General features: G+C 40.4%; 1 protein-coding gene and 1 long non-coding RNA gene across 2 annotated transcripts in view; one reads left to right on the top strand and one right to left on the bottom strand.

Annotated features, from left to right (window-relative positions):
* Window positions 1-925: 925 nt before the first annotated feature.
* LOC311517096 (uncharacterized protein) overlaps window positions 926-26029 on the bottom strand; it is a 68734-nt gene continuing 43630 nt past the window's right edge. The window contains exons 3-4 of the mRNA XM_084621680.1: window positions 10729-10846; window positions 926-1275 (exon numbers count right to left, since the gene is read on the bottom strand). Coding sequence (XP_084477806.1) covers window positions 1057-1275; window positions 10729-10846 — 337 coding nt within the window. The 3' untranslated portion in view covers window positions 926-1056. The remainder of the gene's footprint in view (window positions 1276-10728; window positions 10847-26029) is intronic.
* The window catches only part of LOC311517097, a 117710-nt gene continuing 110246 nt past the window's right edge, over window positions 18566-26029 (top strand). Inside the window, exon 1 of the long non-coding RNA XR_014710581.1 lies at window positions 18566-18715. This is a non-coding gene — a long non-coding RNA (uncharacterized lncRNA). The remainder of the gene's footprint in view (window positions 18716-26029) is intronic.

Here is a 26029-nt window from a genome sequence, read left to right as displayed (position 1 = left end):
TATGATTCTAATTAGCATTAAGGTTATAAAAAGTGGTTTGGATAAATTGAGTGAACCATCAAATTACTAACGTGCTGTACTACAGTGTTGAGCATAGAATTAAAATGGGGGGGGGGTCAGAAAAACTAAAATGTAAAGCAAAAATCATGTATCCCTAAGCTTTCTGGTTTTGACTGGAACTGGAAATGGATATAGACACATACCAAAGATAAACAAACCTCCACTGAAGTCTGACCCACTTTATCTCTATCAGTCTGTAATATCCACATATTTTGAACATGGAAAAACCCTTCTTGCCACTGCTGATGTCTGAGCTTCCAAAGTCAGTACCAACAAAATACTGGAAATAGTTTTTTAAAAAGCCTGTTACAAACTTTACAACCAGTTTCCAGAACAAAGAACTTCACAGCAGGATTGGATGCTTATTCATACAGAATCTATAGAACTGTTGAACTTCATCCTTTCTAGTCTAGGTTATTCTATATAGTTTCTTATTCTGTAGTCTCCAAATGCCTCCCATAGTGCACTAAGCAATGTGAGGTTTCAGAGTAGCAGCCATGTTAGTCTGTATTCACAAAAAGAAAAGGAGTACTTGTGGCACCTTAGAGACTAACAAATTTATTTGAGTATAAGCTTTTGTGAGCTAATGAAGCGAGCTGTAGCTCACAAAAGCTTATGCTCAAATAAATTTGTTAGTCTCTAAGGTGCCACAAGTACTCCTTTTCTTTAAGCAGTGTGAGTAACAGCTATCATGTGTTTGTTCTCTTTTCCCTAGGGGAAGAAGTGTGTGCAGTGAAATGTTTTTTTTTTTATGTTTTTTAAACTTATAGCAACATGTCTGTAAGTTAGAGAAGACTAGGTCAAAGAACTTGTACTTGGAGCAGAAGGTGGTGAGGTTTGTAATGGTCCTTAGTTCATTTGGGAGTTCATTCCTCGGTCTTGAGCTGGCCTCTGAGAAAGGTCTGTCTCTCTCACAGATGAGCTTTACTCTTATTGTAGAGATCTTTGTTGTGCCATAGGAGCAAAGTTGTTGACCAGAATCTTCACCCCAGAGCTTCAGTTGTTCTCTTGGAACCCAGTCCATTGAACACCTTGAGGACAAGGACCAAGACTTTGAATGTGATTTGAAGCCAGTGTAGGGAGGGAAGGGTAGATTTTGATGTGTTTCCGGTAGCCAGTGTCACTAGAGAGATGCACTGCCGTATTCTGTACTAGCAGGAACTTCTGAAGTTCTGGAGGCTTCATGCCCAGGTATGTTGCATTTCTGTAGTACCCCTGAAAAGTGATGAAAGCATGAATAACTGTGGCTAGGTCACCATCCACCAGAATGGAACAGAGTCTCCCAGTTAACCCAAGATGATAGAAAATGTTGTTAATGGATAATGGCCCAGAGAGTACACTTATAAAGTTTGTGGATGATACCAAGCTGGGAGTGGCTGCAAATGCTTTGGAAGACAGAATTAGAATTCAAAATGATCTGGAGAAATCAACTGAAATAAATAGGATGAAATTCAATAACGACAAATGCAAAGTACTGTACATACACATACAAAATGGGAAATGACTACCTAGTAAGGAATACTGCGAAAAATAATCTGGGGATTATAATGGTTCACAAACTAAATGTGAGTCAACGATGTAATATTGTTGCCAAAAACAACAAAACAAAACATGATTCTGGGATGTATTAGCAGGAGTGTTTTAAGCAAGACATAAGAAGTAACTCTTCCACTCTACTCAGCACTGATCAGGCCTCAGCTGGAGTACTGTGTCCAGTTCTGGGCACTTCGGGAAAGATGTAAACAAACTGGAGAACATCCAGGAGAGAGGAGCAAAAGTGATAAAAGGTCTAGAAAACATGGCCTATGAGGAGACATTGGAAAAAACTGGGTTTGTTTAGTCTGGAGAAGAGAAGGCTGAGGTGGGACAGAAGTTTTCAACTTCATAAAAAATGTTATAAAGAGGAGGGTGACAAATTGTTCTGTTTATCCACTGAGAAGAGGACAAGTAGTAATGGGCTTAAATCTCAGCAAGGGAGATTTAGGTTAGACATTAGACAAAACGTCCTAACTGTCAGGGTAGTTAAGCACTAGAACAAATTACGTAGAGAGGCTATGGAATCTCCATTACTGGAGGGTTTTAAGAACAGGTTAGACAAACACCCATGGGGGTAGTCTAGCTAATACTTAATCCTGCCTCTGTACTGGGGATTGGACTACATCTAGATAACCTATTGAAGTCCCTTCCAGTCCTACATTTCTATGGTTCTGTGCTGCTATGTGAGACATCTGGGAGTACTCCTAAGCTACAGACTGAATTGACCAGTTGTGGGTATGAGCCTTCAACCAAAGGCAGTGACACTATGGCTGCAAATTCTTCAAATTCTTTCCTCTGTGTATCAGTATCACCATCATTTTGCTCAGGTTCAGCTTCAGCCAATTGTTCTTCATCCATGTGTTGGTCTTGTATAAGCACTGGACCATCTTGGTAGTAGTGATGTGGTCACATATGGTAAAGGATGAGTAGAGCTGTGTGTTACCTGCATATTGCTGTCACTTGAGTTGATTTTGTCTGACTATTTCACCTAATGATTGCATGCAGATATTTTTGAAATGACTGGAGAGAGAATTTATCTTTGTGGGATGCCACAGCTGAGGGATCTAGTGGTGGAGGTACAGTTTCCCATCACTATTTGGTGGGTACATCCCATCAGGAAGGACTCAACCCATTTTAGTGCACTCTCTTGCACCCTCTTGCTCTGTCTTGCTCAGGTTCATCACTAATGGCTATCTAAACCAAGTGGGTCCAAATGGGAGGGAAAATAAAGATTGAAACTATAATCATCCACTAATACATGTTCTAATGTTTAACCTCATACAAACTTGCAATAAAACCTGAAGTTAAACATGTATCTTTGAAATCCTGGTCCCACTGAAGTCAATGAAAGTTTTTCAGTTGATTTGCTTAGAGCCAGAATTTTATCCCTGGAGTTGAACACCTCATCATCTTTACTTGCACCAAGAAGTACCTTATTCAACAAGTAGTCCCTCTGATTTCAAGTGCGGGATTGCGGTATAAGTTGTTGTTATCATTTGCAAGTGTATCAGAATCTGGAACTGTGTTCCTGGGGCTCTTCCTTCAGACTGAATCACTTTTTTTTTTAACATTACAAATGATTTTTTTCTCTAAAAGATTCATCTTGTAACTTTCTCAAAACATTTAATCAAAATTCACACATACGTAGATCCTTTAAAAGGATAGTCTTACCTTTTTAAAATAAACTATTCATTTACCCCAGGAGTATAATTTCACTATAGTCTCTCTAATGCTACCACTAAATTAGCTGAGATCCATTTACACAACTGCCTCTGGCAGCAATGTGTCCTCGTAGACAATGCAGAGACTCTAGAGTACAGATCTGCATAGTTCCACTGATTTCAATGGTGCTGTGACAATTTCAACTGGCTAAGAATCTGCTTTGAGCAGAGGCTTTTGTGAGGTTGGTTGTGACAGCTTCAATAGGTAAAAAGAAAAGGAGTACTTGTGGCACCTTAGAGACTAACCAATTTATTTGAGCATAAGCTTTCATGAGCTACAGCTCACTTCATCGGATGCACACTGTGGAAAACACAGAAGATATTTTTATACACACAGACCATGAAAAAAATGGGTGTTTATCACTACAAAAGGTTTTCTCTCCCCCAACCCCACTCTCCTGCTGGTACTAGCTTATCTAAAGTGATCACTCTCCTTACAATGTCTACGATAATCAAGGTTGGCCATTTCCAGCACAAATCCAGGGTTTAACAAGAAAGTCTGAGGAACAGTGGGGGGAGAGGGGGGAAGGAATAAACAAGGGGAAATAGGTTACTTTTTATAATAAATCAACCATTCCCAGTCTCTATTCAAGCCTAAGTTAATTGTATCCAATTTGCAAATTAATTCCAATTCAGCAGTCTCTCGCTGGAGTCTGGATTTGAACTTTTTTTGTTGAAGGATAGTCACTTTGAGATCAGAAATCGAGTGACCAGAGAGACTGAATTGTTCTCCAACTGGTTTATGAATGTTATAATTCTGGACATCTGATTTGTGTCCATTTATTCTTTTACATAGAGACTGCCCAGTTTGACCAATGTACATGGCAGAGGGGCATTGCTGGCAGATGATGGCATATATCACATTGGTGGATGTGCAGATGAACGAGTCTCTGATAGTGTGGCTGATGTTATTAGGCCCTGTGATGGTGTCCCCTGAATAGATATGTGGGCACAGTTGGCAACGGGCTTTGTTGCAAGGATAGGTTCGTGGGTTAGTGGTTCTGTTGTGTGGTATGTGGTTGCTGGTGAGTATTTGCTTCAGGTTGGGGGGCTGTCTGTAGGCAAGGACTGGCCTGTCTCCCAAGATTTGTGAGAGTGTTGGGTCATCCTTCAGGATAGGTTGTAGATCCTTGATAATGCGTTGGAGGGGTTTTAGTTGGGGGCTGAAGGTGATGACTAGTGGCGTTCTGTTATTTTCTTTGTTAGGCCTGTCCTGTAGTAGGTGACTTCTGGGAACTCTTCTGGCTCTATCAATCTGTTTCTTCACTTCCGCAGGTGGGTACTGTAGTTGTAAGAATGCTTGATGGAGATCTTGTAGGTGTTTGTCTCTGTCTGAGGGGTTGGAGCAAATGCGATTGTATCGCAGAGCTTGGCTATAGACAATGGATCGTGTGGTGTGGTCACGGTGAAAGCTGGAGGCATGTAGGTAAGAATAGCGGTCAGTAGGTTTCCAGTATAGGGTGGTGTTTATGTGACCATCGTTTATTAGCACCGTAGTGTCCAGGAAGTGGATCTCTTGTGTGGACTGGACCAGGCTGAGGTTGATGGTGGGATGGGAATTGTTGAAATCATGGTGGAATTCCTCAAGGGCTTCTTTTCCATGGGTCCAGATGATGAAGATGTCATCAATATAGCGCAAGTAGAGTAGGGGCGTTAGGGGACGAGAGCTGAGGAAGCGTTGTTCTAAGTCATCCATAAAAATGTTGGCATACCGTGGGCCCATGCGGGTCCCCATAGCAGTGCCACTGATTTGAAGGTATACATTGTCCCCAAATGTAAAATAGTTATGGGTGAGGACAAAGTCACAAAGTTCAGCCACCAGGTTAGCCGTGACATTATCGGAGATAGTGTTCTTGACTGCTTGGAGTCCATCTTTGTGTGGAATGTTGGTGTAGAGGGCTTCTACATCCATAGTGGCCAGGATGGTGTTATTAGGAAGATCACTGATGGATTGTAGTTTCGTCAGGAAGTCAGTGGTGTCTCGAAGGTAGCTGGGAGTGCTGGTAGCGTAGGGCCTGAGGAGGGAGTCTACATAGCCAGACAATCCTGCTGTCAGGGTGCCAATGCCTGAGATGATGGGGCGCCCAGGATTTCCAGGTTTATGGATCTTGGGCAGTAGATTGAATATCCCAGGTCGGGGTTCCAGGGGTATGTCTGTGCGGATTTGATCTTGTGCTTTTTTCAGGGAGTTTCTTGAGCAAATGCTATAGTTTCTTTTGGTAACTCTCAGTGGGATCAGAGGGTAATGGCTTGTAGAAAGTGGTGTTGGAGAGCTGCCAAGCAGCCTCTTGTTCATATTCCGATCTATTCATGAGGACAACAGTACCTCCTTTGTCAGCCTTTTTGATTATGATATTAGAGTTGTTTCTGAGGCTGTGGATGGCATTGTGTTCTGCACGGCTGACCCATTTTTTTCATGGTCTGTGTGTATAAAAACATCTTCTGTATTTTCCACAGTATGCATCCGATGAAGTGAGCTGTAACTCATGAAAGCTTATGCTCAAATAAATTGGTTAGTCTCTAAGGTGCCACAAGTCCTCCTTTTCTTTTTGCGAATACAGACTAACATGGCTGTTACTCTGAAACCTTCAATAGGTAGTTTGAATTGTGTGGGTTTGTCTCTTCTCTCCTTCATTGGCATATTAAAATTCTTAAAATCCTCATGTATTCCTTAATCATTTCCTTTCCTGATGATTGCAATTTCCTCTTTTATGGTCTCTTAATTTCCTGCTGCCTAAACTTCAAGGGAATCACCAGAATTCTGCAGCTGGGTTACTTTCTTTTCCCGAAAACAAAACTATATCAGCTTAAACTTATTTCATCTAAACTGTTAGGATATAGATATTCAGGCCTGTCTGCAAAGGCCTATACTCTAAGAATTCAGGTGTATTCTTATCACTTGGCTAGTTATAGAGGTATAAAAGAAAGAATCAAAACCACTGTCTGCCAGTGTAAGGGCCTTCTCTTACTGTGACAGTCTGAGGCCCTGTTCTTAGGCTAAGGCCTTTGGCTAAGCAACAGAGGCAGCCATAAACTGGGAAGTGAATGGTCACATCCTCACATTCCAAACTACTCACATTGAAATAAGGTGCTATTGGGCTGTTAGGAATACAGTCCTGCCCTGATAGTGCCTATTGCCTCCAGAGAAAGGGAAGTGCCTAGAAAATGTAAAAGGAAACTTAGTTTGATAGCATCCTGTCTGGCAAGAACTCACTTATCAATAGCTGGGATGTGGAATCCTCACTTCTGTATTGTTTTGTCATTATAGTTCCCACTTTGCTGTTGTTTGTCTGTATAATCTCTGTCTGGTTCTGTGATTGTTTCTGTCTGCTGTATAATTAATTTTGCTGGGTGTAAACTAATTAAGGTGGTGGGATATAATTGGGTACATAATCATGTTACAATATGTTAGGATTGGTTAGTTAAATTTCAGGAACATGATTGGTTAAGGTATAGCAAAGCAGAACTCAAGTTTTACTATATAGTCTGCAGTCAATCAGGAAGTAGGGGAATGGGGGTAAGAAAATTAGAATCATGTTTTGCTAAAGGGGGAAATGGGAACAGGGAATGGGGGTAAGGAAATTGGAATCATGTTTTGCTAAAGGGGGAAATGGGAACAGGGAATGGGGGTAAGGAAATTGGAATCATGTTTTGCTAAAGGGGGAAATGGGAACAGGGAATGGGGGTAAGGAAATTGGAATCATGTTTTGCTAAAAGGGGAAATGGGAACAGGGAATGGGGCTGGGGAAATTGGAATCATGTTTGGCTAAGGGCAGGAATGGGAACAGGGACACAGGTGTAAGGCTCTGTGGTGTCAGAGCTGGGAAGGAGGATACTAAGGAAGGAAACTGGAATCATGCTTGCTGGAAGTTCACCCCAATAAACATCGAATTGTTTGCACCTTTGGACTTCGGGTATTGTTGCTCTCTGTTCATGCGAGAAGGACCAGGGAAGTAAGTGGGTGAAGGAATAAGCCTCCTAACATAAACCACTTCAAGGATGCCCTTTTTCTTTACTTCTGTCCTCATTTCTGCTCTCTCCACTCCTTTCAACCTTGACTTCCTGTTCTCTATTCTATTAGAATTCCCACTCCTCCCTCCCTCCCTCTCTCTCTCAACCATTGAGTCATTTCTTCCCTTTAAATACCATCTTTATGCCATCAATTTCTCTTCAGTTTATAACTGGCTCTAGATAGAGCATTGTTATACTGCATTTCAGTGTTGCTATATACAGATAAATGGTACTGTAGAAACATAATTTAATAGGATGCAAATTGATACCTTTTTCAGATTTCAGTGGAAATGGGTCTTAAACCAATGAGATGTTGGTATTTTCAAAAGTTCTTAAAATAATTAGGAAACATGAATATCTGAATATATTCACATTCACTTAATGGCAATATGTTCAATTAATGATTTTCATCTTACTTTGATTATTTAATTCACTCTGAACTACAGGAGCTTGCAAATTTTAAATAATGGACTTCAAACATACAGCAAATGACTTGAAAAGATTTTTAGGGTATTTTAGCATTTTGTGAAACATTTAAAGCATAGCTGTCTATCAGCAGTTTAAAAGGCCTTGGAAGGTCAAGTGTAATGGCTTTTACTTTATAAAAGGTCATATTTAATATGTAAAGTAAGTTTGCGGTTTCAAACATGCCCTATTTTTCAGCCATCACAGTTGAAAATATTATTCAAAACAAAACTCAGTTTTCAGTCACTAATTACTGCCCATTATCAAAAGACTGATTGACCCTTCTACTTCTCTAAATACAGTGCTGAGCTTATTGGATTTAAAACTTTCACAAATTGTAGCTTTTATGGGGAGCATATGTGCAAGTCAAATGTAAGGGGAGAGTTTCAAAGACACAAAGGGAAAATAGGCTTCCAACTCCCTTTGTAAGACAATGGAAGCTGAGCCCCAATTCCCATTTGTGCCTTTGATAAACTCCACCAGTAGGATTTCACACAACTACATTGTGGGCACAAGTTAACTCATTAGGTGTGCAAATGGATAGCTACATGCACAAATTTCTCTGTGCATCCACTGCAAACAGATTTTCATATGCACATATACTTGCATTTTTTTTGCATATCTTAGTCTTTACCCTATGATATTTTGTCCTTTAATTCTCAATAATTCTTTGCGATGGCCTATTTCTTAAAAATATGGCTGGACCAACAAAGGATGCATGTGTGAGACCAAATAGATAGCTGACTGTACAAAACATAGTTATCAACTTGCTCTCATGAGGATATGTTTATGTAGGCAGTATCAGTGCCTCACTTATGACCTAAGTCATATTGTACTCAGTTTCTGCAAGGGAAATCTGGTGTCAACTCAATACTGTACCTCCACCAACATTAAATGCACACGTTTCAACAGTGATGTTTAAGGCTATATGCAAATTAGCCAATTACCTAATGTAACACTTGGAGCTACACAAAACATGTCAACTATGAATCAGCCATTGTGCCACCCGTAGTACCTACTATTGTGTTAGTTGTTAGAAGAAACTTTCACCTACTTCTACATCAGTGCATGAGCAAAATAAGAATTAAAGTGAAATAGCGATGAGAGGAGAAAGCAAACTCTTTGTGTTGGATGAAATCAAACAGGGCAGAGATTGAGTTACTTAGCAATTAAAACAATAATTATTTCATCTACAGATGGTGAACTACAGGAAGTAATGTTCCTTTCCGTTTCTCCACAGGACTCACTGCTGAGCAACAAGAAAACAAAGATAGTAGAATATTATATAAAATGTGACTTTAGTCTACACAAAGGCATGCCACAACACCTAACAGACATGTTGAGTATAATTATACCTGCTAGTTCTCTGTAGGATCTGGTCAGGAATGGCCATGAACATAACTGTCTTTTGAGCTTGCAATGTCAAATCACACTGAACTATACTAAAATATGAGTTCAGAAGAAAATATAAATATATGATAAAACTATAACATGGACTGGTTCTGAATTTCTGTTAAACAGAAAGGAGTAGGTCAGCACATTTTGTAGTAATAAACTACATTATCAAAGAAGAGTTGGCTCTTTGAAAAAGAAAAGTAATTTCCCTAAATTCTTTCAAAGCATGCATTCCAGTTTCAGTTTTCCCTTCTGTGGATTTTACCTACAATTTAGTTTCAAAACCTTTGTAGTCACCATCTTTACCTATATAGTTTTTTCAGGTTATATGTTGTGATAAATGAAGGGGGTGAGGGTAGCTCCCTTTTATGGACACCCAGCCAGCCACTTAGCTATAATATCCATGTTAGTAGTTGTTCTCTACTTGCTTTCCCTGTAAAGGGTTAAAAAGTACATAGGTAAAAGGAAAGGAGTGGGCACCTGACCAAAAGAGCCCATGGGAAGGCTAGAACTTTTTAAAATTGGAAAAAAAAACTTCCCCTTTGTCTGTGTTGTTCTCCCAGAGTGCAGAGACAGGGCTGGAACTGTACTGTAAGAGCTTGGGCCAGGTATGAAAAATCATCATCAATCATCATACATTATACACCTAAATTTCATTTAAAACCCCAGATATGTAAGTAGATCAGGAAATGTCTAGGTAGACGCAATTAGGTTTATCTCTTTTTATTTCTTTCTGGCTTGGGGACTCCTCTGTGCTAACCCCAGGTGCTTTTGTTTTGCTTGTAACCTTTAAGCTGGACCTCAAGAGAGCTATTTTGATGCTTAAACCTTGTAATTGGCTTAAGTTCCAGATGTATTTTCTTTCTTTTTTTTTAAATAAAATTTACCTTTTTTAAAAACAGGATTGGATTTTTGTGTCCTAAGAGGTTTGTGCATATGTCGTTTCATTAGCTGGTGGCAACAGCTGATTTCCTTTGTTTTCTTTCTCAGCTCTTCCCTGGAGGGTGGGTGAAAGGGCTTGAGGGTACCCCACAGGAAGGAATTCCCAAGTGTGCCTTCCTAGGTTCTCAAAGGGGTTTTTGCACTTGGGCGGTGGCAGCATCTACCCATCCAAGGTCAGGGAAAAGCTGTAATCTTAGGAGTTTTATACAAGCCTGGAGTGGCCAGTATTAATTTTTAGAATCCTTGTGGGCCCCCACCTTCTGCACTCAAAGTGCTAGAGTGGGGAATCAGCCTTGACATGTGTATTATGTTTTCATAAACTGCAAAATATGTACCTTCAGCCTGAATGACTTCTATTTTAGATTACATACTTCTAGCTTGTTTCTTTTTTTCTGTAATCTCCATAAGACAGAGAGAGCACAGAGTTTGTGACTGACTTTCTAATAGCATCCATCCTGAACTGAACACCTGTTCCAAAAGGCAGGCAGGAGTACTCATTAAATTTAAAGGTGAAGAAAACAATCGGTATACAAAATCAAAACCTTTCATTAAATTTACATAGATATTTACATCACAATGTAAGAAAATTAATACTTACATATACTTTACAAATACCCAGTAAGATATAGCAGAAGATAGAAAGAATCCAAAATGTTGTGGTACATTTTTCAACTGAGTAGTCATGGGGCATCTGAAATCTCACCAGCGGGACAGGTCTGTCACAGTGAGCAGGAAGAGACATTTATTACTAATTATTACCGATTATTATTACCAATCCTTTATTAATCTTCTAAGAATTTAATCTTCTAACCCTTAAGGATGCCAAAATAATTTCTGAATGCAAATTGATGCTGTACTGACTTCCTGAGTCATGTGAACTGTGTATATTGACAGGCTACAAACACATTAAATGTGTGTATGTGCGTGCTTAAGGGACAGGGGGCTGCAGGTAGCACTAAAGTCCATAAGCCTTGTAATATTTTCCATTCTCCAAACCCCTGCCTTGGTCTTCTTGTACAAAATCAGCTTACATAAAGTTCTTGCAAGGGACTAGCATTTCATCCTTTAATAATTCTGTGCAATGTTTTTAGAGAGAATTATCTGTGTCTTCAGTCACTGTGTATTTTATATAATTAAGTGCAAGACGTAATGCTGCATTTGTTTGATTCCCCTCCAAAATTTGGTATTTTACACTTTAACAGTAGTGAGTGAATCAGTTTAGCTTATCTTTGATATCAGGCATTTCTTTTCCATTCTGGATATATTATAAAACATTACACACCTAAATTTCATTTAAGCATAATGAGCAAGCTTATAGCTTATAGCTTGTAGCTTATAGTCTTTGCTGGATGATATTTGTTCATCTGAGTAGCTGAAATGAAATAAAAAGTTAAAACCCTATAAACACTTTTGTTGCAGTTACACAGTGGTTGCCCCTAATATTCTTTTTAATGTTAACATGTATTGAGTTACAGTAATTAAATATACTGTGGTATTTCCTCTATTTCTAAGAGGAAATAGAGCAAGAAAGGCAAATTCAGTATGCCACTGTATGTTAATCTTTATATTTTTCAAAGCTTTTTAGTGACAGTGCCTTTATTTGGGAACAGGCCTGGATCCACAAAATGACTTAGGTGTTGTGGTAAATTTTTAGGCACCATGTAGAGATCACTGGAATCCACTGAGTTAGGCACCTACACTCCCTATATGATGCATGGGGGAGTAGGAAGTGCCTGAGAATATGATCCACAAATACAGCATGCTAGGCAGCTCCTGGCCTAGGGTAGCCAGTGGGAGATGCTGACAAGAGAGGTGTGCCCTAAGCCCCACCCCTCTCATGGAGTTTGGCATCTTAGTCTGCTTGCAATCCACAGCCAGAAACCTCTTTCCTGGAGTCAGGTGGCTTAGATACCTCAGCCATTTCTTGAGAGAACCCCTCAGGTGCCTGCCTAACTCCACACAAAATGGCTGGCAGGAGGAGGAGGAGAAGCAGCAGCACCCATTCTCATGCTTTCTCTCTGCCCCAATTAATATTTAATATTTATTTATTGAACACAAAATAGAATAGCAAGATAGTGAATGTTACATAATAATGTCCTATAGTATGACCTATCAGAATGCCCTATAGGCTTCTCACCTGAGGGGTAGGGAACCTCTGTTCAAATCCCTTCTCATGAGAAGGGAATTGAAACATTGTCTCCCACAAGTGCTCAGTGCATCTCTACCAAATCAGGCCCTACAAGCAATATGGGGACGAGGGGGGAATTCCTATCTTCACCTGGTTTGGGGATGCCGTGGGTCTGAGGCATGAACTAGGCAGTGGATGTCTGCCTGAGGCAGCAGCACATGTGCCCAGAGGCAGAAACTTTAGTGCCTAGAGCAATTTAACAGTGAGAATTTTAAGGGTTTGTAGGTGTGGAGTGAGTTTAGGCATCTGTGTGGTTAGGCAGCAGCTGAGCAGCGTGTGTGTGGCTCAGAGTGGCACCTAAACCCCTTTGTAGATCTGAGCCATAGTACCTAGAGCTGGGTTGTTTGTTTGTTTTTTTAATAGCACTAAATTTACCCCAAAATATGTCAAAGCATTTCACAGTTTCTGTTGAAAACCTTTTCTGAGACACTTGTAGAGCTAAATGGAAAATTTGTAAGATTTGCCATACAAATCTGTTGTCCTACTTGTGGTCATAGCCAATAGCAATACTTCAAAGAAAAGTAAAACAAATAAATGTACCTGTCCACTTATATTAATTTATTTTGGGGGTGGTGTGGTGGGGGCAGATCCCCACCACAGCCAGGAAGGTATTAAAAAGCTCTTCTGGGCCAAGTCCACCTCAGACTGGTGCCCCTGAGAGACTTGTCAAGCTTGAAGATGGGCAAGTCCTTAAAAGGGAGGACCCTGGCTCTGTCCAGGCGGGTACTCTGAAGGAACAGGACTGCAACTTATAGCTCCCCAGCCCCTGGAAGCAGGGGTTACTGATCAAGGAAACAGCCTGAGAGCCTTGCCCCGCCCCCATTCAGAGCCTTCTCAGAAAGGAGAGGAGCCACTTCCTTTCAGTTTTATTTTGTCTCTTTAGCTTCCCAAAGAATCAGGACTTAACTTTTGTGGACTGTGGAAGCATTCTGACCTTTTGAGTGGACTACTTTAATATCCACCCACCACTAGTAAGGGATCAGATAGAGGCACTGTGCCCTGGACACACAGACAGAGTGGGTGCTGCTTCTCTCCCCGAGGGGGTGCTAGAGAGGTATAGACTATTACAAGTGGGAAAGCTCCTTCTTTTGTCTGGCGATAATGTAGTGTATGACTGAAGCATGAGATTGGTTTACCCTTATTTTAGAATGCTTATCTGTAAATATTATTTAGTATAAAATTAACAAAACATATTTAAATTCAACTATATCATTTGACTGTGGCAGTGAATTCTATGGGCTGACTAGATGTTTTATGAGTATATACTTCTTTTCATCTCCCTTTGTTGTAAATTTGCCAGCCATTAATTTCATTGAGTGAGGTGCTGTCCTTTCAAGATAGGACAGTATAAAAAGGAGGGATTGAACAGTTTCCATTATAATCTTATACACCTCAATCAAGTGTCTTCAAACTCTTCCTGATAGCGCTACCTTATCAGTTAATGATATGCTGTAGGAAGTCATTCCTCACTGTAAATGGGTTGGATAAAATGGTCTAATAGGGCTTTTCAATCATTAACTTCCTTGCTATCCAGCCCTACCAAATAACCACATTAGCTTGATATTTCTATAAAAATGATTGAGGTGAAATAACTAACAGTGCTGATTCATCAATTTCTTTCTTAGTCTTCAGAGTAACAGCCGTGTTAGTCTGTATTCGCAAAAAGAAAAGGAGTACTTGTGGCACCTTAGAGACTAACCAATTTATTTGAGCATAAGGTTTCGTGAGCTACAACTCACTTCATCGGATGCATACTGTGGAAAGTGTAGAAGATCTTTTTATACACACAAAGCATGAAAAAATACCTCCCCCCACCCCACTCTCCTGCTGGTAATAGCTTATCTAAAGTGATCACTCTCCTTACAATGTGTATGATAATCAAGTTGGGCCATTTCCAGCACAAATCCAGGTCCCCCCCCCCCCCCGACAAACCCACTCTCCTGTTGGTAATAGCACTATTAAGGATCTACAACCTATCCTGAAGGATGACCCAACACTCTCACAAATCTTGGGAGACAGGCAATCCTTGCCTACAGACAGCCCCCCAACCTGAAGCAAATACTCACCAGCAACCACATACCACACAACAAAACCACTAACCCAGGAACCTATCCTTGCAACAAAGCCCATTGCCAACTGTGCCCACATATCTATTCAGGGGACACCATCACAGGGCCTAATAACATCGGCCACACTATCAGAGACTCGTTCACCTGCACATCCACCAATGTGAATATGCCATCATATGCCAGCAATGCCCCTCTCCCATGTACATTGGTCAAACTGGACAGTCTCTACGTAAAAGAATAAATGGACACAAATCAGACGTCAAGAATTATAACATTCATAAACCAGTCGGAGAACACTTCAATCTCTCTGGTCACGTGATTACAGACATGAAAGTTGTGATATTACAACAAAAAAAGTTCAAATCCAGACTCCAGCGAGAGACTGCTGAATTGGAATTCATTTGCAAATTGGATACAATTAACTTAGGCTTGAATAGAGACTGGGAGTGGCTAAGTCATTGTGCAAGGTAACCTATTTCCCCTTGTTTTTTCCTCTCCCCTCCCCCCCAGACGTTCTTGTTAAATCTGGGATTTGTGCTGGAAATGGCCCACCTTGATTATCATACACATTGTAAGGAGAGTGGTCACTTTAGATAAGCTATTACCAGCAGGAGAGTGGGGTGCGGGGAGGTATTTTTTCATGCTTTGTGTGTATAAAAAGATCTTCTACACTTTCCACAGTATGCATCCGATGAAGTGAGCTGTAGCTCACGAAAGCTTATGCTGAAATAAATTGGTTAGTCTCTAAGGTGCCACAAGTACTCCTTTTCTTCTTAGTCTTTACAGTTAATGTCAGGTGGAGATGAATATGCAAGGTTCACGTAGCTTGGAGATGTTGTTTTAGGCTACAGTGATGCAGTCTCAGAAAGAGAACAGTAGTGGCCTCATTACATTTGAGACCTTCCATGGCAAGTTTGGAGCTGGCAAGATTTCATCCTAAATACATAATTAAAATTACATACTCACCGAATCCTGCACCAATAATCTTTAGAACAGTTGTTCTCATATAAGGCCAAAAATTCCCTTTGTTTCTTCAATGGTCATCTGTCACCCATATTTTATACATTTAGCTAATAGATACATTTGAAATGCTGCTAATAATGATGCTAAATTTAACATTTTTATGTTTGTGGTTTAATTTAAGTACTGGACTATTATTACATTGCACACTTGAACCCACAAATTTGCCTTTTTTCTCAAATTTTAAAAGGTTCCTCAGAACAAATCACGTTTTGATTTTTAGCCAGTTACCTTTTATTAGCTATAAAGTATTTATTTGGGTTTGGGGGTTCATTACTATAGTTTTGCACTGAAATAAGTAGAGACAGAATGGGATGTATAATATAAGCACAAAAATCACTCTTACTTCATGTAAGTAGATGAAATATACCATGCACTATTGTGTTTCTTCATCCAGTGAACAGTGACACCTTAAAAACAAATCTGAGCACTACTCTGGTGTTCTCTCATTTAAAAAGCAAATGTAACTGTATTTTGATAATGAGAGATGAGAATTCTGAATGCAAGTATCTAGCATTATGTATTTTTGCATTTATTTACTACTTTTATTTTATTAAAATAAACGATGCTTGACGTCATAAGCCTTTCTCTTAAGACACTCAGCTGAATGCTAGAACATTAATCTTATAAATGTAGCTTAGCCTTTAAAGTTTCTTAAAATATATATTCAGGAAATAGATAATACATTGTTCATTTTAATTTCAATAAGAGGATGCCTGATTCTTTACTGCCTTCCATCTTGTGTGGTTGATTATACGCAGTTTACATGAGTGTATATTGGATATAAAACAGTATAAGTCACATATGATAATGTTTTACACCACAAAGCCAAAAAGGATCATTGTGATAATCTAGTTTCCTTCCAGCCTTTTGGAGCTTCCCCAGTGTTCCAAGACTTAGTGAAAAGCAACATTAATGGTTGTGAGCTGCTTAGTCAGCTCTTTTAAAACTCTTGAACGCAAGTTATCCAGGCTTGCTGATTTTAAAATGTCTAACATCAATTGCTGTCCCACCAAGACAGCAAAGAATGAGGCTCAGTGTGTTTAAAGATTTACTGGACTAGAAAGTCATGAGCCCTGCTCCAAACTGCTTACAATCTATATCCAGAAAAGGTAAGCGTTCAGCCCCATATCTTGTATCAGATAATGGCATATGCTCAAGTAGCTAAAGTATTGCAGATGATGTTAGTGACATATCTGAGGTGTTGAGGTGTTTCTACTGTTCCTAGCTGACTGTCCTGTCTTTTTGACAGCAATAGATGTTAAGGAGCAGAGGTTGGGAATTTGGCACATGAAGGGAAAAATGCATGGAAGAAACTGGAGCAGCTAAACATTATTTGTATTGCAAATGTCATTCTAGAATTACTTTCAAGTTATGTTTCTCTACTTTCTAATGTGTATTTAGTATGATGGAACAGATGAGCTGTTAGATACTCTGTACTTTCCTGTGTACAGATGTCTTAACTTTCTAAGACCATAAAGTAAGAGGAGCAGCACAGGAACAGAAAAGAGCACCTGCCAAATAACAAAAGATGAAATTTGAGTCTGGCATTATTTTTTCATTGTTGAAGTTCATTAAAGCTCAGGACATCAATTTGCTCTCTGGAACAGGAAGGCGTGCCTGCCCTTTAATGAGCTTTAACACAATCTCAGCTCCATTGAAGTGGGAAAAAACCAAACTTTTGGACAGCAGAGCAGTCCCAGTGGTGTATCTGTGATGGAAAAGGAAGGAAATAATGGCTGGGACAAGGTTGAGGAGAAAGCTCTCCTAAACCAAGGACTGTACCCTTACTCTCAAGATCTGTTTTCCCAACCCACCACCATTATGGGTGGAGAAGAGGACTTGAGAGATGAGGGGCCTTCCATGAAAGGTATATTTTAAGTGTTCTTTATTATACTCCTTTATCTGTGTGTATTGGGTAGGAATGGATCTGGGTTATTGAAGTAGTGATTTGCAGGGTGTGGCCATTTCCTGTTATGGTAAGAACTGATATAGTCACCAGTAAAGGCAAAAAGCTTCATCTTCTATCTCTCTGTCTGTGAGCTAATTAACAGCTGAAAGACCAAAGGTTTCCCTTGCAAGGAACCAGCCCATTACTGCCTTCCTACTATCACCAAATAAACACAGTCCTGTCTCTGCCATCAATCTGTCTATAAGGGCTGCTACGATGTTAGCTGTTGTGTTGTTGGATGGCTGTAAGAACAAATTTCTTGGGGATCCCTGCAGCTCACTGTCCACCAAATGCCGCTGTAGCTGGCACCAAAATGGTGTTGGAATGACAAAGTTTAAAACATACCACAACAGAGTTGCTGCCAGCTCAAAAGCCAGACATATTCACTGTCAGTAATGGTAAATAAACCACACCCTCAAGGTCCCAAATTTCAGAGATTACAGTTCTGAAGTTGATGATTTACCTATTCATAGGTGTAATAACTGGATGTAAATATGGATGAGGTGGCATTGTTGCCCAGCTTTCAGGCAGGGGGGAACACGGTCTCCCATTCTCCTTTCTCATAATTTTGATCTTTTGTTGGATGATGGGGAATGGAAGACAGGATCCTAAATGTATTGCTGTGAGCACAGGCTATACATCTACCCTGTCCATCCGATGTGGTGTTGCCTAGCAGAAATGGATATTTCACTCAGGCTAAAAGGTGGAAGCGGTACCCTAGCTCAGTCAACATAGGGAACCAGAGGGAAGGATCCAGAATAGCACCTGAGGTCTGTGCTCATTGGCAGCAGAAGGGACTCTTTCCTCCACACCTGGAGAACATGAGAAGAGACAGAGGAAGGAACTCTGTAAGGACAGGGATTCCATTTTGGGGAGACTGGTCCCAAAAGGACAGGAAAGGAGGATCATAGAGCAGTGGTTCCCGAACTTGTTCCGCCGCTTGTGCAGGGAAAGCCCCTGGCGGGCCGGGCCGGTTTGTTTACCTGCTGCGTCTGCAGGTTTGGCCGATCACGGCTCCCAGTGACCGCGGTTTGCTGCTCCAGGCCAATGGGAGCTGCTGGAAGCGGCAGCCAGTACGTCCCTCAGCCCACACCACTTCCAGCAGCTCCCATTGGCCTGGAGCAGCAAACCGCGGTCACTGGGAGCCGTGATCGGCCAAACCTGCGGATGCTGCAGGTAAACAAACCGGCCCGGCCCGCCAGGGGCTTTCCCTGCACAAGCGGCGGAACAAGTTTGGGAACCACTGTCATAGAGCCTTATGGGGAGGATCCAGAGGGACAGAAGAGCCCCCCTGGAGGACACAGAACACTGAGGGGTGAGCGCACAGAGGAAGAAACAGAGCACAAAGAGGATACAGGTATTTGGGTGACACTGGAAGTGCAGAAGAGGGAGCACTGGTGACACAAAATCCAGGGGGACAAACTGAGTGACAGAGTGGAACACAGAGCACTGGGGATACTGGACATGGGCTGGGGACTGGAAGGGGACCCACACAGTGCTATCTACATACAGGCATGATCCAGCACACTCACACATGAACTTCTTGGTATACACAGGACATCATGTTACTGGTGGGCTTTTTGTTGGTAAGGAACTGAGCTTATCTGTGGAAGCAGCTTCCTGTTCCTCCAATATTTAGGTTCAAAATTGCTTAGTGATACTCTCTTCATCCCTCTCTTTTTGGGGGTGGAGGGAGGTTCATTTATGAACCTTTCAATACCTCACTCTAGGCACTTACCATGATGTTCAGAAGTATCCCTGACCCTGATGTTCTTATGTATCTTAAAGGTTAGGGAACCTTTTGCCAGTGTCCCCATTTACAATCTCTCCCTCCTCCCCCGTTTGCTAATGCTGCTTATTTTAATAATTTTATTTTTTTCCACCTCTTCCTCAACAACCTCATTCTTTCCTTAACCTATCATTACCTAATCCATAAAGAACTTTCAAAATGGCTGCCAGGGCACTTGCAGCATGTGTTCTTCCAGATATTAATTCACACTGGAATTCACAATGGTGTCCATGAATGTTCTTGCAAATAAATATTAGGTGCAATTAGATACTTGCAAATATGACTATAGGGGAGTTTGTGGAAGCAGGAACAAAGTTTCATTTGCAAGATGTTGATTATTCTATAATTCCCAAGGAATTGTTGCCCCCAGTAACACAGAAACTAAATACATTCTCATCATTCTGCTTCTCTCTCTTTTTTGGGGGGTAGGAGGGTGTGAGCTTATTTTTAAGGATTTGTGTAATGGAGTTAGTAAAAAATAGTTAAATATTAAAGTTATTGTAGGCTGGCATGAACATAAAACCATCTTGGCTTATGCCAATTAGTGACTTCATTAACTATCACCACTTTTCAGTACTTTTTTCCTATTAGTAATATTAATGTTAAAGTAATTCACAAGTATATTAAACTGCAAAAGAGTGTGTGTCAGTTACAAATACTGAAGTGGTAATTATATTACTTGCAAAGCATTTAGTGGGAAATTTATACAGTAATTAATACTGTAGTCCCATACATTTCCTTTCAAGTGATCCAGGGATAAACAGTGAATAAATTAATTACTTTGTCTCAAGAGATAAAGTAATTTCTGCCTTGCTAAAGAACAAGTTGAGAATATGTTTAATGTATAATCTTAACCAGTTTGCCACTGTATTACAATTATCCAAGCTTTTTTTTAAGAGAAAACATACTTTGATGTATTAGAAACAGCAATTATCAACCTACACTGACACTTGTTAGATGTCAGGCATGTTTTATTTTGTCTCTGAAAAACTAGCTGGCAAAACAAAATGTTCAGTAAGTCAATCAATTCACTTATCCCTGAGTCACTGGTAAGAATGCATTCATAAAAGTTACAGTATGTGTCTGTTCAGGCTCTGGGATGAATCATTGTTTTCTAATAATTTCTTCCCATATTGGTTCACTATCTTTGTTCAACTTTTCTTTACCATTTTAATTTTTCCACTACTTTACCTATTGTTTAGCCTACACTTTCTATTTGGAGATGCAAACATGGAGGCCAAAGAAAGACTCCAGCTGATTTACATGGGCATCGCAGAAGTCCCTAGTTGATTTATATCCTCCTTAAAATCAGCCCTTTCCTCTTGTCCCATCTTTAGAAACCTTAGTCTGTGCCTTGGTCACTTCTTGCCTTGACCAGCCTCCAGTCTGTTTTTTTTTTTTTTAGCTCTCTTCTCTCCAGTCTATCCAAAATGTCACAATTAAAATAATCTTTCTCCTAATGCTCTGCCCCATCCCTCTTAAGCCCTCTATTAATTCCTGCCCTTTTCCATGTCAAATTCAGTTCCTCATCTTCACTTTTAATGTTCTCATGGCTTCACCCATACATGTGCCTCAGTCCTTATTTAGTTCTGTACTTCCTTCAGTGCTCTTCGTGCTGTCCATTTCTCTTTCTTCATGCTCCCTCTTTCTTTTCCTTATATGCTCTTGAATTCATAGTTTCATTCATGCTGCCCCCTGGTGTTGGAACTATGACTCTGGTCTTGGGCAGGAAGTGCTCTTTCTTTCTTCAAATCTCACTTTGAAATCTACTTATTTAATCTAGCTTTCGGTCATCAATCTCCTAAAGCTATTTCTTGTCCCAATCCTGACTCGTGCTTCATTCTTAAAATGTTTGGTTTGTAACAGCTCATATTTGATTGTAAAATCCTCAGTCCAGAATTCTGTATTTGTAATGCACCATCTTCCCCTGTGTTACAGTGCTATAGAATTAAATATTGTTGCCAATATGCCAAGTAGTAGCAGATGGCCTTACAGATCAGTTCCCAATTAGAGAAGAAGGCAGTGACATGGAGCCTAGCATATTCTTAGTGCAACTTGCTTATTTTACACAATATACACCAGTCCTTAAACAGTGGGGGTCAGACAGCATGCAGGCAATCCCATCTTACAGGAATCTCTGTTAAAACACCAATACCTAGTTCCTAGGGAGTAACTCTGCACCATGAATTGATTTTAGTTAGAGATTAAGGCAGAGAGAAAACTTTCCTGCTGATTGTAACAGCTCCCCCTAAAGAAATCTTCATCACAAAACTACAACATTTCTTCAAAGACTACACTGCTTATGCGCCAAGAAAAAGAACTTTTAAGAAGATTTGTAACTGTCCTGTCTGATTGCTCCTGCCATAACAATATATTGTGTTAGATCCTCAGCTGGTGTAAAGAGACATAGGTCCATTGAAGGCAACACAGCTATGCTGATTTACATCACCTGAGGATCTGGCCCAATAATAATAATACCAATATATTCATGTTTGTCTTATTTTTATGAATCACACCTATTGTATAACTCTAACTGACTAACTGGGTCCACTAAATGCTATTGCTATACAAATATAAAAAACAAGACTCTGGATCAAACCCCGGAGTCCGCATTCAGTGTTCTCAGTCCTCATGCAGGAAAATTTCCCATTAACATCATTCATAAAATAGGGATTAACTAACTAATTATTTGATTAATTAATAGGGATAATTAATTAATTAATAGGGATAGATAATAACACTGTGTACTTGGTCTGAGCTCTTCTAATGTCTAAGCAATGAAGCAAGAAATAATTGTTCTCTCCAGTAAGTATTTGAGGAAAACAGGAAAGACATCAAGATTTGACCTTTAACATAATACATAATAAACATTTACTATGTTTAAATTTACACATTTATTATCAATAAAATTCATCTCAGTTCTGAGGACCTGTAATCTCACCACAGACCTTAAAATAGCAGATTAAGTGATGTGCAAGGACCTGCACAGATGCTTTTCTCTGATGTGAATTTCACCTTTATATGCATTAAATTGAATACAATAAATTTACACTGTCCTGTATTTAGACATATTAGTACACTTATTGCCAGTTAAATCTATATTAATTTCACAGCGAAGATGGCTTGAAGTGAGCTGTAGCTCACGAAAGCTTATGCTCTAATAAATTGGTTAGTCTCTAAGGTGCCACAAGTCCTCCTTTTCTTTTTGCGAATACAGACTAACACGGCTGCTACTCTGAAATCTTTGCAATGTTATGCATAATAAGCCAAATTTAGAGAGTTATACCAAATTCATCAATTTGCTTATCTATAAGACGTATTCCAGCACAAACTTTTTGTTTATGTCTTTAGTAAGCATTTTGTATTAGTTTATCACATGGGGTAGCTATGTACTTGAACGAAATCTTGGCCAAAATGAGTCACTAAACTGCAAACTCATATTATTGCTGTATAATGTTACCTCGATCCCTTTGGCTGCCAGTCTTATTTCAAATAAAGTGCCGCATCTACTTGAAGCCTACCTTTAAGATATGTGTCTTTGAGTTAAATAGCCCCAAATGGACACAGATCATGCATGTTGGAACTCTTTCTGGAGATCAGAGATATTAATAACTGACACTAGTGCTGAATGTGGCGCTCTGCTTAATAAGCCGTGCGTCACACTGACAGCATGCTGCACCTTTGCTCAGTAATCTGCACTGACTGCCACTAGCTTTCTGGGTGCAGTTCAAGGTGTTGATTTAAATCTCTACAGCCCTAAAGCTTACCTACAAAGATAGGCAATATCTACTAGTAGAGCCCTCTTTAATCTAACAGGCAAAGGCATAAGAAGATCCATTGGCTTGAAGCTGAAGTCAGAAAAATAGACATTGGAAATAAGATGAAATATTTTTAACAGGAAGGGTAATCAACTACTGGAAAACGTTAGCAAGAGATGTGAAAAATTCTCCTTTACTTGGAGTCTTTACATCAAGACCGGATGTCTTTCTAGAAAGATGCACTCCTGTTCAAGTTGTTGAGTTGGATTCAAGAATTACTGGATGGAATTCTATGGTCTATTTTATATAACGAGTCTGGTCTGAAAAATCACTCACAATCAATTATTTGGGACCTGAAAGGAATTATTTCCTCTTTGTGCAATAAATATAACTGAAGTTATGCTCACTGGAGGCACTTGAGCTAGAGCCTCAGTTTGAAAGACACTTTTTATTCTTCATGAGGAACTTGCTGTCCACCTAGGTCTGCTCCTACCCAACATTGTTAGGCTTTGTGGCAGGCCCAGAAGGCTATTTTCTTTTCTCTGGGTAGTTGAAGACTGACAAACATAGTGCATTTAAAGTAGGGGGCTATGATGGCTTTTGTGATATCTTTAGACTTCAGAGGGATAAAAATGCATTGCGAGGCACACCCACTGAAAGGCTGTCTTGAGCCAACTTTATTAATGAACAGGGAGAGCCAGACCCAAGACCTCCTTTAAATTTGATACATCTACTGAAACACCATTCAGGGGAGCTTTGTTACTTATTCCAATAGTGTACATTTATTTTTAATTCTATGTACAAGTCAATCAGTGAGTGCAGCATATACTTTATATTGTAAGATTTTTTTTATTTAAAATATTGTAAAGCTCCTAGAATAAAAGGTTTCAGCTGAAAAAAATATAAATAAGTACATTTTAATATAACTTGTGGATACATTCAAGTCCCCAATCACCATGCAAACCTCACCATGCTACATTTTATTTTGCATGACTGTAATATATCTGAATACTATGTATGCGGTATGCAATTTATGTGTAACATGCAGGAGCAGGGGTAAAAGACTGTAATTTAGTTTCTGATCCTTATGTTTGACATAGATCAGGGGAGGCAAGCTGAAACTTCAGTGCAGTAGAACATCAAAGATATATATGAACACCAGAGTTATGGACTGACCGGTCAATCGGACACCATGTGAAACTGGAAGTAACCAATCAGGAAGCAGCAGAGATGGAAAAAAATGGGAAAAAGCCAGTACTGTACTGTGCTTGCATTGCATCTTGAAGGAAGGCAAATGTGGGCTGCCTCTCAGCCCACCCCCAGGGCAGCCACTTAAAGCAAGACACTGGGGCTGCCAGCCCAAGGCAGCCTGAGCCAGCAGGGCAGGAGCAGCACTGGGGTCTGTGCAGCTTTCACCCCTCCTACCCTAGGAGGGGGACATGCTGTTTTCTTTCACACACTCACTCACTCTCTCACTCACAAAAACTCATATGGGTCTAAGTAGGGGTTTGGCTGCTGTCGAATCATGGCCTGGAGTGTCAGGTGCTGGCAGGGGTGAAAGTAAAATTGAAAACTTACCGGTACGGGGGCCAGCTCTGGCCCCCCTGGAAGGGGCGGGGCTGGAGGGTCAGTGTCCCCCAGCCGGCCCTTCCAGGCTGCCTGGCCTGCGCCGCCCTGGGCTCCAGCGGCGATTTAAAGGGGCCGGGGCTTCAGCCACTGCTGCCGCTACCGCAGCGGCTGGAGCTCCGGCCCTTTTAAATCACTGGCCCCGGGGCAGCTGCTCCTCCTCCCCTCCACCATTGGCAGCCTGGGGGGGCAAAAGGGGCAGTGACGATAAAGCGTTGCCACAGCAGCGCTTTAAGGAGGGTCCTTTGCCATGGCTTTAACGTTGCTGCCCCTTTTGCACTCCCCCGTCGGCGGCCCTGCTGCTAGGGACCCAGCAGGGCTGCCAATGGGGGGTGCAAAAGGGGCAGCGACATTAAAGTGCTGCCGTGGCAACGCTTTAAGCAGGGTAAAACTATTATGCTGATAGGTTGCCAGCCTCTTTTTTTTTTTTTCATTTACAATGGGATAACTGGCTGACATTCTTGTCATACTATATCTTTTGTTATAGTTTCCAGGTGTACAATCTCTTGTAGTTACTTCAGGATAAATGGAATCTGGCTCAAAAAACTTGCTAGATGTTGACACTAATATGTTTGTACTTCAGTCAATAAGATCCTGCAAGGCAATAAAGCATGATGTGGTGTGTTGTGATATTCTAACAGTGGAAAATGTGGAATACTTGTAGATCTGCCAACATGCATGATTTTAATTGGGAGTCTCATGATATTTGGTGTGTTTTCTTAAAGCCCCAGCTGCTGGAATCAAGATACTTTATGAGAATGTCAACGTATCTTAAAAGGGTAACTTTCTAGCCTTCATTGTTGCAGAGAAAAACTTGAAAATATGCAACAAGTGCACCCTAAAGGCTCAGAAAACAGAAGACAAATTAAAAGAATCCCCAAAATATTACCTCTAAAAACTTGTGTTTACACCAATCTCATTATTTAAAATTTCATTTGATTTATTTTTATCCTGACTCATATTTTTTTAATACTTGGGGTTGGCAGCATTGCGCTTGAATCTGCCAGTGACATTTTGATCAAACACTTTGCTATTACTACTGACTTTTCTGTTAATCCATTTGATTGTGCATTATAAAGGTGTGGGTGCTATGTGCTTGATATATCAAAGAGAATTGCTAAAAGGAGTTACTTTTGAATTCTGGGAAATTATTTGTTTTAATTCATCTAAAATCCCATGGTGAGCTTACTGCAGTATACAATGTTTTATGACATGACTATTAATGTCTTGTGCAGCAGTGTAACATTATAGATATAGACTCTGTGTGTGTGTGAGAGAGAGAGAGAGAGAGAGAGAGAGAGAAATGGATCAGGGTGGCCAAACTTATTGATCCTTTGAGCCGCATATGATAATCTTCAGAAGTTTGAGAGCCATGGACATGCCTTCTGGGGCTTGAGGCTTCTACCCTATGGGGGGTAAGGGGGAACACGCCTGCCAGGGCTTCAGCAGGAGTGGCCTCCCCCATGGGGATAAAACCCCAAGATCCCCACGCCCCACA

This window comes from Lepidochelys olivacea (assembly GCF_965140295.1).
Source record: "Lepidochelys olivacea isolate rLepOli2 genome assembly, chromosome: 2".
Taxonomy (NCBI): domain Eukaryota; kingdom Metazoa; phylum Chordata; order Testudines; family Cheloniidae; genus Lepidochelys; species Lepidochelys olivacea.
This window is presented reverse-complemented; position numbering and strand designations above follow the sequence as displayed.